Source organism: Dasypus novemcinctus, chromosome 11, assembly GCF_030445035.2.
Source record: "Dasypus novemcinctus isolate mDasNov1 chromosome 11, mDasNov1.1.hap2, whole genome shotgun sequence".
Lineage (NCBI taxonomy): Eukaryota > Metazoa > Chordata > Mammalia > Cingulata > Dasypodidae > Dasypus > Dasypus novemcinctus.
The window spans coordinates 6,919,602-6,933,134 of record NC_080683.1 but is presented as its reverse complement, the minus strand read 5'-3'; the positions used below and the strand labels follow the sequence as shown (position 1 = coordinate 6,933,134).

At 49.2% G+C, this 13,533-nt stretch overlaps 1 protein-coding gene across 7 annotated transcripts in view; it reads right to left on the bottom strand.

Annotated features, from left to right (window-relative positions):
* Positions 1–13,533, bottom strand: part of ANKS1A (ankyrin repeat and sterile alpha motif domain containing 1A) — a 244,802-nt gene that overhangs the window by 53,207 nt on the left and 178,062 nt on the right. For all 7 annotated transcript variants that reach the window (XM_058306599.2, XM_058306598.2, XM_058306600.2 and 4 more), the window contains one exon: positions 4,168–4,234. In XM_058306599.2, coding sequence (XP_058162582.1) covers positions 4,168–4,234 — 67 coding nt within the window. The remainder of the gene's footprint in view (positions 1–4,167; positions 4,235–13,533) is intronic.

The following is a 13,533-nucleotide window of genomic DNA, read 5'->3' as shown; positions in this document are numbered from 1 at the left end:
AAGGAAGCGGTCCTCCGTTGGCTGAGCTGAGGTGGCTTAAGTCTATCCACGTTCCTCACTGTCCCTCCTGTGGCTGAGTGATAAAGACAGCAACTGTCTTCCCAGGTCTCCAGATCTCAACTGTTCTCCTCTAAAGATGAGCAGGGAAGGGAAGATACTTGTTTGTTCTGCTCCTAGATTCGGACAGGAGACGCTGGTGTGCAGGGAGGAAAAAGTTCAGTCCTTCCTGGAAGAGCTCAGATGTTCTGAGCTGAACGCCCTCACCCCCACAGACTTCTCAGCTTTCCTGCTGAGTCCGGTTCTCACCCACAACAACAGATAAAACAAAGAAAAAAGAGAAAGCGAGGAAAAAGAGGTGCAAGGAAGGAAAAAGAGCCAACGACCAAAACATCACCTTCAACGAACTCTTGACACACTCTTGACACGGTGACAGCCATTCGGTTGTTGCTGAGCCCTTTCTGGCCCTCGGGGCAGGACACCACCATCCCCCGTGGTTATCTGAGACCTGGCGACCACCGCCCCGGCCTCCGCCCCCTCCTGTGTCCTCTGCCAAACGGACGGTGGTCGGGGAGAGGGCGGCCTCCCAGATGCACACTGCAGCAGCACTCGAAGATGCCGAGCCTGGGGGCCACGGGAGCGCCCCTGCCCTTGAGTGGGAAGTCTGCTCCAGGAGCCTAAGGGGCAGGCGCTTGTATCCCCACGAGGTGAAGGGTCCCTGGCTGCCCTGGCTGCCGATTCATGCCTGCTTGTAGTCCCCTGCCGGGCGGCGGTGGCCCCGGCGGCTGCCAGTGGATGTGTGCTCTGACAGAACCGCAGCAGAAGGCTTTGTCTAAAGGCTTCCGGGCTCCACGCTGCCGGCTGCCGGCTCCACAGTCCTTGCTCACTCTCATAATGCCTGGCCCTCCCCTTCCTCCCCTCCCCGCCCTCCTCCCTTCCACGCTCAGGAAAATACATCAGGGATCGGACCTCAGAGCAGTAGCTGCTGCTGCTGCTGCTGGAGAAAGGAGACACAGCAGCACTAGCATCAGACCACAATGACAGATTTACCAAGATCTGGTGCTGGCCAGTACAAATGAGCATGAAAGAGACGGCGAAACCTCCCCTCCAGCTTGAGGGGCTGGAAGGAGCTCTGAACGGCATTGTCAGGAAGAGCAGAGAGGGACATTCCTCCAGCTTTGGCCAACAGTTTCCTGGACAGCCAGGAGAGGACAGGGAGGAAGCACACTCCCGGAGTGCCCAGCCCGCAGGAGAGGATCCCCACTCCCCCCTTCAGGAATGACTGTGCCTGGCTACCAAGAACAAGCCACGGCTATCAGCAGAAAAGAGCCCGCGAGTAAGGATATTACCAAACAACTCAGAAACAGACCTCTCTCGGGGCCTGGAAAGCCCAGGGGAGAAGCACCACACCCACAGCACCCGCTGGCAGCCTGGAGGAGGAGGGGGAGGTAGTGGAGTGGCCAAGGACAAGGGGAGACCAGGACCAAATCCCCCCTAAACTGTGGAGAGCAACAAAGGTAACACATGCAGAAACAAAGTCCAGGGACCACACAGCACCCTGTAAATATGCTGGGAGGCACCTGAATCCTGAGGCTGGAGGTGGGCACCGGCAAAGAATGGGTTTTGTGAATAGGGAGACCAGGTCCCAGAAGGGGCCTGAATTTAACAGCTATGCAAGGGCCCAAACAGGACGGCGTTCACAAAGGAAAGCTGAGTGACCTGCTCACTTGAAAGAGGTCAGAGGAGCCTGGGCCAGTGGGAAGAACACGACTCCCCGGACTTCCGAGAGCGGGCGCTGGCACAGTGCTGAGTTGTAAAGCTCGTCTGTCAGCGATTCTGGTAACTAGCTCTAGTGCCAGCAGCTCAGGGGCCCACGCGCCCAAAACAGGACAGAGCGTGCTATGGCCTGCCCTTCTGGAGATGACCCTCTGCCAAACCAGCCAGGCCTGGACAACTCTGCGCATGGTGTGGCTGCCTGCTGGAGGGCCTGCTCTTCTTCCCACGCTGGCAACCCCATATCCCAGGTCTCTTCTCCTTGGTCCTGAAGCTTTAGGACAATCTGAACCCTGATACTGATCATTCAAACTAAACAATAATTCTGCTTTGGTCTGAGCTGAAGGATGCTACTCCTGGGAGAGCCCTCTCTTGATCCGCCAGACAGAGCTTGTGGGCAGGCCTGAGACCACCCTTGCCATGCTCCATGGCCTGCCAGCAGCACAGACACAGCGTGGGTGGGCGCACCTACCGTTTAGGGGCCTACCCTGGGGGCCTGCTCTTGACTTTCTTAGGCTGGGGTATGGAGGGTGGTTCAACCCAATGGGCGCTACAAGACCGTGTGCTGGGAGTCAGAAACCCAGGGGTTTCTCTGGACCAACTCTCACCACTCACATGAGTTCATGGCGGGCAGGAACTGGTAGGTGGGACCAGACGGGCAAGGAAAAGAGCCCAACATCGCCACCTCCAGGCAGCAGAGAGGAGGCCACCTCTGATTTATCAAACCCACAGGGCAGTGGTCTGCTTCTGCCCCAAAGCTCTCGAGGACTGCAAGTGATTTAGCTCTGGCTTTTTGGACATATATAGAGGGCGATATCGATCCCACCCCCAGCTGTCACCAAAGGAGTGGTGTTTGTCTCAGTCCTAAGCATCTATTCCCAACAAATACTTGACTCTTGGCAAAGCTAGCAGATGACATCAGATTGCAGGGTTGCTTGACTAAGTGTAAGCGATGGCCTGGAAACTGAGTCACAAAAGTTCAGCTGGAAGAGGCATCTGTGAGGAACCCCAGCATAATCCAAGACTGACAAAGACAGACTAAACCCGGCGGAACCCCTGCCGCCAGGGAAACAAGGCTGCGTGAGGAAGGGTGGCTCCAGGGAACCAGGTTTGAAAAATGGTAGAGGGAGACAAGCCAGGAAAGATGCCCTTTTTCTCTAGGTTTTTCGTTACAAGTAAGTAATGACACTTCATGGATTAAAAAAATGAGCATAGCTATTATTTACTGAGCACCTCCTCAGCTCAAGAATTTATGCATCTTATCCGTTTACATCAATCCTATAACGTAGTTACTTTTATTCAACTGTTGTAGTTGGGGAACTAGGGGCTAAGAGAAATTAAATGACTTGCCCAAGACATGTATGTACCAAGAGCCAGAATTTGAACCCAGAGCCGTGAGGCTCCAAAGCCCATGATCTCTCCACCAGGCCCCGTGGCCTCAGCAGCTTCTCTTCTCTCTGAGGTGCACACTTGCTCCAACCCAGCAGACTTGCTACCAGGGCCATAGGCCCATGGAAGAATGGGAGGTGCCAGCTGAGGCTAACGGGTCCATCCTGGATGGAGCGTCCCGGGGAGCACAGAATTCCACCTGTTCAGGGCGACCTTCAGAGACTCAGGCAAGACCCTGAGAGGTACTCTGGAGACACCTTTAGGAGCTTCTCACCAGGTAAAGCAACACAACCACAATCCTGTTAGCAAGGAAAACAGCCCACAGTGGTACTAGACACAGCCTCCCCAGCTCCCGCTGCAAACAAAGGAAACAGCTTAGAAGTGAGAAGGATGACCAAAGCAGCAGTGGTACAGTGGTAAAAATGATAAGTGATTAAGTGACTTGAAACACAGAGAAACAGGCACAAGGAGGAAACAGCAACGTCAAACTCTCCAGACGACTCTAAGGCATGCTAAAAGTTTGAGACCGCTGGTCTAACCCGCTGCTCTACCACTATCATGAATCAGGCAAAGGAGAGGCCAGTTCTCCTGAGGAGTGAGAACCAGGGCCACCTTGGAAGCCGAGGAGGCCATCACTGAGGTGCACTTTAACTTCAGCCAATGTAAGAAAGTCTACATTTACAAAATTAATTATGAGTAAGTGGCAATTGTTTCTCTTTTTAAAAGTTTCTTACAAGGTAGTTTCCCTAGAACGCCTAAAATTCAATTTGCACACCTCCACCTCCAAAATATAAGAGAAGTCGAGGCTCTGAAAATAAAAGCGAGATGGAGATGTCTCAATGTATGCGTTTCTGAATTCCCAGTGCTGAGGGATGACATGATCTGAGGCTTATCACACTCATCTCCCCAATGTCTGTCATTTGGATGAAAACAAACACCTGATCCAGAAAGGAACAAAGTGCTGGAAAGGAGCATGTTCTGTGGGGGAATGGCTACTTGGTACTGTACCTGAGATCTTCTGCTGTTCCTGAGAAAAGTCAATTCCTTCTCCAATGGAGCTCATGATTTTCTCAATCTGAAACAGAAGAAAGAGGAACAAGAAAGAGAAGTCAGGTTGGGTGCAACACTGCGGCTCAACCTCAGTGCTCTCTGGGCACCGACCGATGGGCAGTTCCAGGCCCCCTTCAGACGACTCCCAGGTCCAGCAACAACCTGCAGCCCGTCAGAATTCTTGGGACTCAGAGCTAGAAAAGTCCTTCTCTGGCCATGGCTCTAACAAGGTCTAAAGACACACTCTGAAGGGAGTGAGCTGAGCTGGTGACACCTGGGCCCGCCTTCTAGAAATGCCAGAGGCTCCTTTTCAAGGTGCTTACATGTTATGCCCCAGACCAGTTCTACCAGACCCAGGAGAGACTGGGCAGAGGATGCCAGAACAGGCCAGACATGCTGCAATTTAAATTCCCTCAGAGGAGAGACTTTGCCAGCTTTGTTCCATGCTAGACTGAGTGCCTAGAGCAGGGCCTGGCAAGCAGATAACTGACACTGCGTGACTGTCAGCTCTGAGGCAGGTGGGTAAGCGCTGGAGCTGAGGCAAGCAGAGCGCCTGCCCCAGGAACCTCCTGCAAGCCAGGGGTGGGGGTGGAGAAGGGTGGGGCCAGAACAGAACACTGAATGGAAGCGCTTCTGTCCCTGGAGGCCAGAGCCCTGCCCTTCCTCTGGACCGCAGCAGAGAGCAATTCTTAAACCATCCAAATGTCTGCAGCGCTGCCCCCTGTATGCCCCCTGTCCCAGCCATCTGGCTTTGGTCATCCTTGGCTAGCTCCAAGCGCCCAACCCTAGGAAACTGGCCAGGTCAGGACCAGGCAGTGAGGGTGAGGCCACTTTCTCCTCTCCTCCTCCTCCTTTTTGGGTTGCAGTGATAAGGAGCTCATTTACTGCTCTTTTTCCAAAGAAATGAAAGCGAGGACCTTTTGTACCAGGGCTTGAGTGAGTTCCTCTAAGTCCAAGTAAGGAGCCTGGGTATGACAAGGAGAAAAACAACAGCTCCCCAGCAGCCTCCAGCTGGCAGGCCAAGGCGGCACACTTGACACGCAGCACCAAGACCTCAGAGCAAGCAGCACCTCCCTGCAGCCAGGAGTTAGGGGCTGCTCTTCTGCAGCCACAGAAATGCTTGCTGTCTCCAGCTGTCACCTCACTGTCTATTAATACAGTATCTGTGAACTCCATCCAACTCTGAGCTCAGCAAAAGCAAAGGCGAACAAAATAAATCTGATCTACAGAACAGACTATAAAACCTATAAAAATGGGGATAGATACTGCCTCTCGTATGTGGCTGTGTGGAATAAAAGATATCATGTATGTAAAGCATCTAGCCGAAGATGTATTTTTGATAGTAGGTGCTCAATAAAAGGTTATTTTGGATTCCTCTTCCCATCTGCTGTCCTCTGAGAGCGCCAGCCCAGTAAAACCTATTAAAAGTTTTAGGTATTTTTACTTGGACTTATTTTTTGAAAAGTAATACACATAGACATGACTCAATTCAAAAGATACAAAATGCTATTCAGAGAAAAGTCTCCCTCCTGTCATGTATCCCAGCTGCTCAGTCCCCCTCTCCAACACAACCAGTATGGCCAGTTTCTTATTAATGTTCTAGATCTATTCTATTCATGTCTAGGCAAATATGTGAACGTTTGCCCTGTTCCAGGCCAAAGGAAGTGTACGTGGGAAAAACTACCAGTGCAAGCACCATGAGGGCTGGACTCAAGCACGCTCCATTTGCCACTTCACACTCCTCCCCACCCCTCAGGCTTGGCTCAGGTGAGCAAGCAACCTATACTGGTTAAACGATGAATATATGAATGAATGAATAAAAAGGTAGGTTCTAGTAACTTAGAGCCAGAAATGAAAAAGCTGGTTTGCCAAAGCCATGGAGAATGCCAAGGCTGAAAGAGCTGAAATGGAGGGGTAACTCCAAGGTGTCCTCTGAAATAAAGTGAAGTCATCCATATCATGCATTTCATTATTATCATACTCACCTAACACCCACAGCGCCAGCTGGCCTACCCAATCAACATCCCCCCTGGGTTTAGATTTTTACCAAAGGGTCTTCTGAATTCAGAGTGAACAGAGCTGACCTCCCTACTGCTCCTTTGCTCCGCTCTCTCCTGCTTGCCCTGGGAAGCACCCTCACTTCAACTGCGGAGGGCCAGGGGAAGTCCAGGTAGCCACAGCCCTCCGAGGGCATGGGGGCGTGCCTGCATTGCTCCTACTGTAGCCCAGTTGGGAATGCTATTGGACACCCTCAGAACAATTTCATCCAGCCTAGAAAACATGGCTTTTCTAGTTCTGTGAATTGCCCTGGCTGGGTCAAGCTGGAAAGATTCTAGCCCTGGCATCCAAGCACAGAGCTCTGTGGGCTGTGGCCCAGCCTGGCCCCTCCGATAGGCTGTGGAGCGGGGGAAGCCGGATCTTCTCTCTCTCTTCCTGGTCTCAGTCGCCCTCACCCCCCATGCCCAGAACCAGCAGATAGGAAATACGGTCATTTTCGTCAAGACAAAGAGAGCCCAGAGCAGACAGACGCCATTCTGATCTTCTGATCTACACACTTCATTTATTTTAACGACTGAGGCTTCAGTTAAAAAACAATCTGATTAGGCGCTTTCCCAGAAACATTCTGCATCTTAGGGGAAAGAGGGGGCAGGTGGAACATAACGGAAGGGTAGAGGTTCAAAACCTCTGCCTTTTCTGTTAATTTTGATCAGTACTTTTTTGGAGCGATGGGAAATGACCATGCTTTGCATGAACTATGATTGAGAAGTCATATTTGTGTTTGTTCAGGTAAGGTTCTGAAAATTATCACCATAATCAACTCCTGTATTCAAAAAATGCTGGGAAATATTCAGTTTTCAGAAAGCATCTGGATATTCTCCTTGGACTTTTTTTTTCCCCCTACCGGGATAGTACAAAACATATTCCCCATATGGCTGACAACAAAAACAAAGCACACACTAGCAATGCTGCCGCCAGACCCTCTGGCATCTGCTTGCTGGAAAACAGGCTTTGGTTGCCCACAGGCTGGCAGCCAGACAAGGTGTCCTGTCTGCGGAGAGCCTCCAAACCCCATCGCCAGACTGGCTCCTACAAGCGTCTCTGATCATGCTCATCTTTCAATGAATCCTGGGAGCTGGAGTAGGGGAAAGAGAGCTGCTGGGAAGGAAGGACTTCCGCAAGCACGGACTGGGCCTTCCGTGTGCCAGGAAGTGCGCGGGCGCGGCAGGCAGGAGGGCAGGAGGGCCACGGGCTTCAGGAGCCCGGTACAACGTGGCTTGAAGGCTTGTCCAAACCTCCCTTCCAGGCGGTGCTCGGCTTAGCAGCTGTGGCTGTGCCCAAGTGCTTCTATTTATGGCCAAATTTCAGGACAGGAGGAGTCAGTCTGGTCAACATGCCTAGAAGCTGGGGCCTTAGGCAAGGGAGGAAGGGAAAAGAATCAACTTCTCACCTTCTTTTGGTGCAAATGGGAACAGGAAGGGAAAGGGTTCAGCAATTTACCAGCAACTGAAGTAGACCCTAGAGATCAGACCATCCCCCCACCCCCCCAAACGCCTTTCTGTGCCGGGGAGCTGTTGGCGCCCTAGGACTCTTCCACCAGTTGGAAAACAAATACTAGTCTCCTGGGGCCTGTACCACAGGGATGGAGGTACCTCCTAAGTTTCCTTTTCCACCCCTAGCATTTCTGCCGTATTGGCCCAGAAACACACTCCACTTTACACCATTACTTCCCTGATTAACTTATTTATAATGTGAACCAGAGACACTATGGATCATTAAAGGGAGGGACCCTATCACGCTGCCTTCTTCTTTTATCCCACACCCGGGCCTTGCGCAGGAGGGTGCTCAGAGAGGCACCGGAGCAGCTGCAATTTGTTGAACGCCCATGCTATGCTCCCTCCCTCCCTAATACAGTGAGAGAAGGGCGGCCAAGCCTGAGCTTCTGGACCCCAGTCTGGATTCTCTAACCTCCCTTCCCTTCTCACTTGGTCTTTCCCCAACCTCTCTGGGCTGCCGGCACAGGACTCTTACTCCCCCAAAGTATCCTACACTCTGCAAAATGACCAACTGGCCCTTTCTCTCGACAATCCTGCAGAACTCCAGCTCACTGCAAAGCAAACCTATTATTTCCATTCTTCTGGTGAGGAACCTGAAGCTCTGCTCCATGAGCAACTCCCAAACTCTCCACGGATGGCCCTGCTCCCACTGGTGGTGAGTGCAGGAGGCAGCCAAGCCGGCTCCCTGCGCATCCTGCACTTCCTGCGGCAGAGGGAGCACATGGTGGAGCCTTTCTTCTGGCCAGATGGGCTTGCTAGGACAGCGCTCTCCACTCCCAGGAGCACAGGCTGAGGAACTGTGCCTTTACCTACCTAGGCCTCACCAGATGTTCTGTGCCTATCCCATTGGGCTATGCAAGGAACCCCAAAGGTTGCAGACAGCCCAGAAACCACATAATACTTCCCCACCATGTCTGTTTTCTGCCTTGTAGCAGCAGTCAGGCTCTCGACTTACAGCAGGCTTTGATTCCAGACCTACATTTAAAAAGGGTCACTGGCCAGGGCCTGGGCTATTTGTTTCCCCCTCTCCCCCCAGACTGCACAAGGCCTCAGGAAAGACAAGGATGGATGGAAGTAAATTATTTGTCCTAATTCTCCAACCTTGTCAACCGCTTTTAGGAGAGGACAGGGTAGGAGGGATGGGGAAAGACAGCGGGGAATGAATAAACATCTGCCAATGGGCTCAGGGCCGTCCTTCCTGCCACAGACACTGCAGCTCCACTAAGGGTGCCTAACTCCTTTTCTGTCCACAGAGCATGCAGTTAGGCTCCGCTTAATTTGTCTCATCACAGGAGGGCACTCAGACTGTCCCCATATTTATTGTTGTAACCATCCACTTAAATCCCCTTTACATCATCTTTCTCAAGGTCCAACCCGCCCCCCACTAGACAACAGAGCTACTTTGTTTCAAAAATGCTTTGTCCTTCCTAGGGAGGACAAAGGCGCAAATCAAAAGCCAGCTGGTGTGCTTGCCCCAGGCCAGGGGCCAGGCTGGAGGAGGACAGCCAATAAGGCTCCTGTTCCTGGACCCCGCCCCAGTCTCTGCCTGCCCTTGGCCCCTCCTCGTTTTCACCTTCCCCCTAACTCCCCAGGCTGCAAGACCCAGCCTTGCTCCCTCCCACGATCTTACACCTACAGTTACCAGCTGGTCATTCCAGACCCCGAGATGCTGAAGGGAATCCTAAACGTAAACAAATATTTGCCAGATGACCCTTTCACACTAGAACAGCTTACTATAAAATCACTCTTTAACTCAAAGCCCCAAGAAACTGCTGAAAGAAGAAAAAACGTTGGGAGACCTAGATTCCAATTAACTTTATCACTGCTTGCCACGAACTCTGGGTTATGTGCCAAATACTGGCTGTAATAAGTGGGACAGAATCTAAAAGATTAATGAGCATGGAGCACTTAGGTTCTAGCCCAGTTTATACAGTCCACATTCTAGCCAGGAGTAGGCTCTTTGTAGTGGGAGGTATGTGAGCTGGGGAGGAAGCACCAAAACCTCAGAGAGACTGCAGTTATCTAAAAACCTGCGCATCTTGCCCCTTGGTCCCTCTTTCACCACCACCAACCTCCAAGCAACCTTCCTTTGGTCCCCCCTTCTTTAAAAACGTGAATTTCACTATAGTGCTCTGCATTGTTGGTCTGCCTACAAATCAGGGCTTCTTAACCTTTTTTGTTCCACAGACCCCTTTGCCAGTCAGGTGACCACCACAGACCCCTTCTCAGAAGGTAGCAGCAGATAGTTTTATGACACTCAACTAGCATTGGGTCTAACTACTACTATAATTTTGAAGTACGGATGAGCATATGTGATTTTTCAAGATATGCAACAATTGTAATATGATCTGAAATAAATACTACTGTAATTTATTGCATACATTCACAAGTGAAGGAAATGCTAGATCTCAGTTAGAGGTCAGAGAAAATGAAGATAAGTTGATTTTTTTCAATTCAAGCTCACAGACCCCCTGAAATCTATCCATGGACCCCTTGGGGGTCTGTGGAACCCTGGTTAAAAACCCCCGCTATAGTTAAACCAGCCCAAAGAAAACATCTTAAGCTCCCAGTCAGAACTGATTTCCTCAGTGTGGCCAGCGAAAGGGGTCCTGCATCCAGTGGGTCCTCAGATTTGGCAGAGAAACACCTATCTGGTAATATTTAAGGAAGCAGGGGAGTTGGACATAGAATTCTGAGCATAAAATTACATATACTTAAGGTGTAAATAAAAACTATATATACTTAGTAAAAATACACTATCAGTATCCACCAGCTATCCTGAGATTTCCTATAATTTGTCCCTCTGAATTTGTGAAGTAGGAAGAAGATGAATAATTGAATTTGATGGAGTCCCAAACCTCATTTTAAGGCCCTAGTTAAAATCTTTAAGAGTACATAGGGAGCAGATGTGGCTCCAGCAACTGAGTACCCACCTCCCACACGGGAGGTCCTGGGTCCAGTTTCTGGTTCCTCCTAAAGAAAACAAACCATGAGCAGACAATAAGCAGACATTGAGCCAAAACAACAAGCAGACAATAAACAAAAACAATGAGCAAGACAATGAGCAATGAGCAGACAACAAGCAAAAACAAAACAAGCAGGGAGGAGATGTGGCTCAAGCAGGTGAATGCCCACCTCCCACAGGGGAAATCCCAGGTTGGATTTTGGTGTCTCCTAAAGGAAAAACAAGCAGACAATGAGCAAAAAACAAACAAACAACAATAAGAATAAACCCAATGAGCAGGCAACAAGCACAAACAACAAGCAAAAACAATGAGCAAACAGACAAAGGAGCCACCTGGGGGGGGAGGGGCGGGTTTCAAGAAAATGCTAATTGTCATTTCTAATGTAATTAATTAGTAAAAATAAAGAAGTAGTTTTTTCAAAAAGAGCACACACTGCATGATTCCTTTCATACAAATTTCTAGAATAGGCAAAATTAATCTACGGTGGAAAATATCAGAAGAGTGGTTGGTTTGGGGATGCGGGAAAGAATTGACTGGGAAGGGGTATGAAGGAACTTACTGGAATAATGGTAATGCTTTGGTATCTAGCAGGAATTTGGGTTAAACAAGGGACTACATTTGTCAAAATTCTTGGACTGGTAGATTAAAGATCTATGCATTTCACGCATTCACTCAGTACACATTTTAATTTCCTTCTCCTCCAAAAAAAAAACTATAAACAAATATTGAACTCTAGTTAATGATATGCAAGATGACAGTGTTTAGGGATAAAATATATTGATGTTTAACTTACCTTGAAATGAATCAAAAAAAGAAGATGGATTTGGTAAGTGGAGAGAGGGATGGATAGGTGGATAGAGATAAGATAAAGGCAGCATAGCAAAATGATAATTGTAGAATCTAGGATGTAGGTGGGATATACAGGTATTCACTATTTAAGTCTTTCAAGTTTTCTGTATGATTGCAATTTTTCAGAAAAAAAATGTCAGAAAAAAATCTCTTTCAGGATCAAATCTTGTAGAGACAATAAACTGTTAAAATCAAGACCGGTTTGAGATTCATCATTTGTAATGAACCCTGCTCAACATGCTAATAAGCAAAGACATGCCCACCTGGCAAAGATAACAAAGAGAAAGGAATACTTGACCTTATGCCCTGCCCTCAGGCCCTTCTGGGGTAAGGGCTCTCAGTACTGCTTCTGTGTTGTGTGGCCTTCTCTATTCCAGAAGCCAGGCTAAACCTGGTCTCGACAGCCTGAGAACTCAATTAACACTCTCCACAGGGATGAGCAGACTCTGGGTAACTGGTTCGTGTTAATTAGACTCAAAAGCAACTGATCCCAACATACAAATGCAGTACTCTTCCCCCCAGCATGGGACATGATTCCTGGGGTTAAGCCTCCCTGGCACCAAGGGATTACTACCAAGCACCAACTAGCAATGCAACTGGAAAAAGACCTTGACAAAAAGGGGGAAAAGGCAGATAAATTTATATGAGCAAGAGACTTCAAAGTAAGTTGGGAGGTCATTCCAGAGGTTACACATATGCACATCCCAGCAGGATCTCACTGACTGCCAAAGTAAATATTACTTCAAATAGCAGGGCTCCTGAGGGCTCTGGAGACATCCAGACACTACAGTCAGGGCAGACAGCTCAGGAGTTTGGTGCCCTGCCAGTAGGGCCTACTCTGGAATTTATACTACCCAGCATGACAGAGTTGAACTCAGTTGTGGTTTCCCTACACATGGCTCTTCTGATCATTCTATTTGAACCTATAGTAAGTATTGGAGCTGATTGGTATATGCCCAAGAGACTTAAATCTTTGGGCTGTCCATGTGCCAGCTGGGTCCTGAATCTCAAAAGAGTTGCAACATCTGCTCTCCACTTCAGTGGACTCACCCAGGACAAATAACAAGGAGATGATAATGGACAAGGAGATGTTCCCAAGGAACAGAGAGAGTCTACACTACAAGCAAGATGGTTCCATCCATCTGCCCTATGGGATCTAAGCCCCCTCTCAATTAGAAGTGGAGTGGGCATCACTATCCTAAAATCCTCAGGAATGGGGAATGAACGATGGACTAGAGTAGACTTACTGTTCTTCTACTACAGACTAAACTATAATCTTAGCAATGGAAGAACTTTATCATTGATGTGGAGATAATGGCCACTGGAGGTTCTGAGGGAAAGGAGAGGGAAAAACAGGTGTAAATTGGGGGCATTTTCGGGACTTGGAAATTGTCCTGAATAACACTGCAATGACAGATACAGGCCATAACTTACAAAATTGTGTGGGAGAGAGTATAAATTTACAGTGTAAATTATAATCTATACTTAGTGGCAATGCTCCAAAATGTGTTCATCAATTGTAACAAATGTACCACACTAAAGAAGGATATTGTTAATGTGGGAAAATGTGTAAGGGTAGGTAGCAGGGCATATGGGAATCCACTATAGTTTTTATGTAACATTTATATAATCCTAAGTATCTTTAAAAAAAGTAAATATATTGGGAAGCGGACTTGGCCCAACGGATAGGGTGTCTGCCTACCGCATGGTAGGCCCAAGGTTCAAACCCAGGGCCTCCTGACCCATGTAATGAGCAGGGCTACGTGCAGTGCTGATGTGTGCAAGGAGTGCCATGCCACACAGGGGTGTCCCCCGCTAGGGGAGCCTCACACGCAAGGAGTGTGCCCTATAAGGAGAGCTGCCCAGTGCGAAAAAAGTGCAGCCTGCCCAGGAGTGGAGCTGCACACAGGGAGAGCGGACGCAGCAAGATGATGCAACAAAATGAGACACAGATT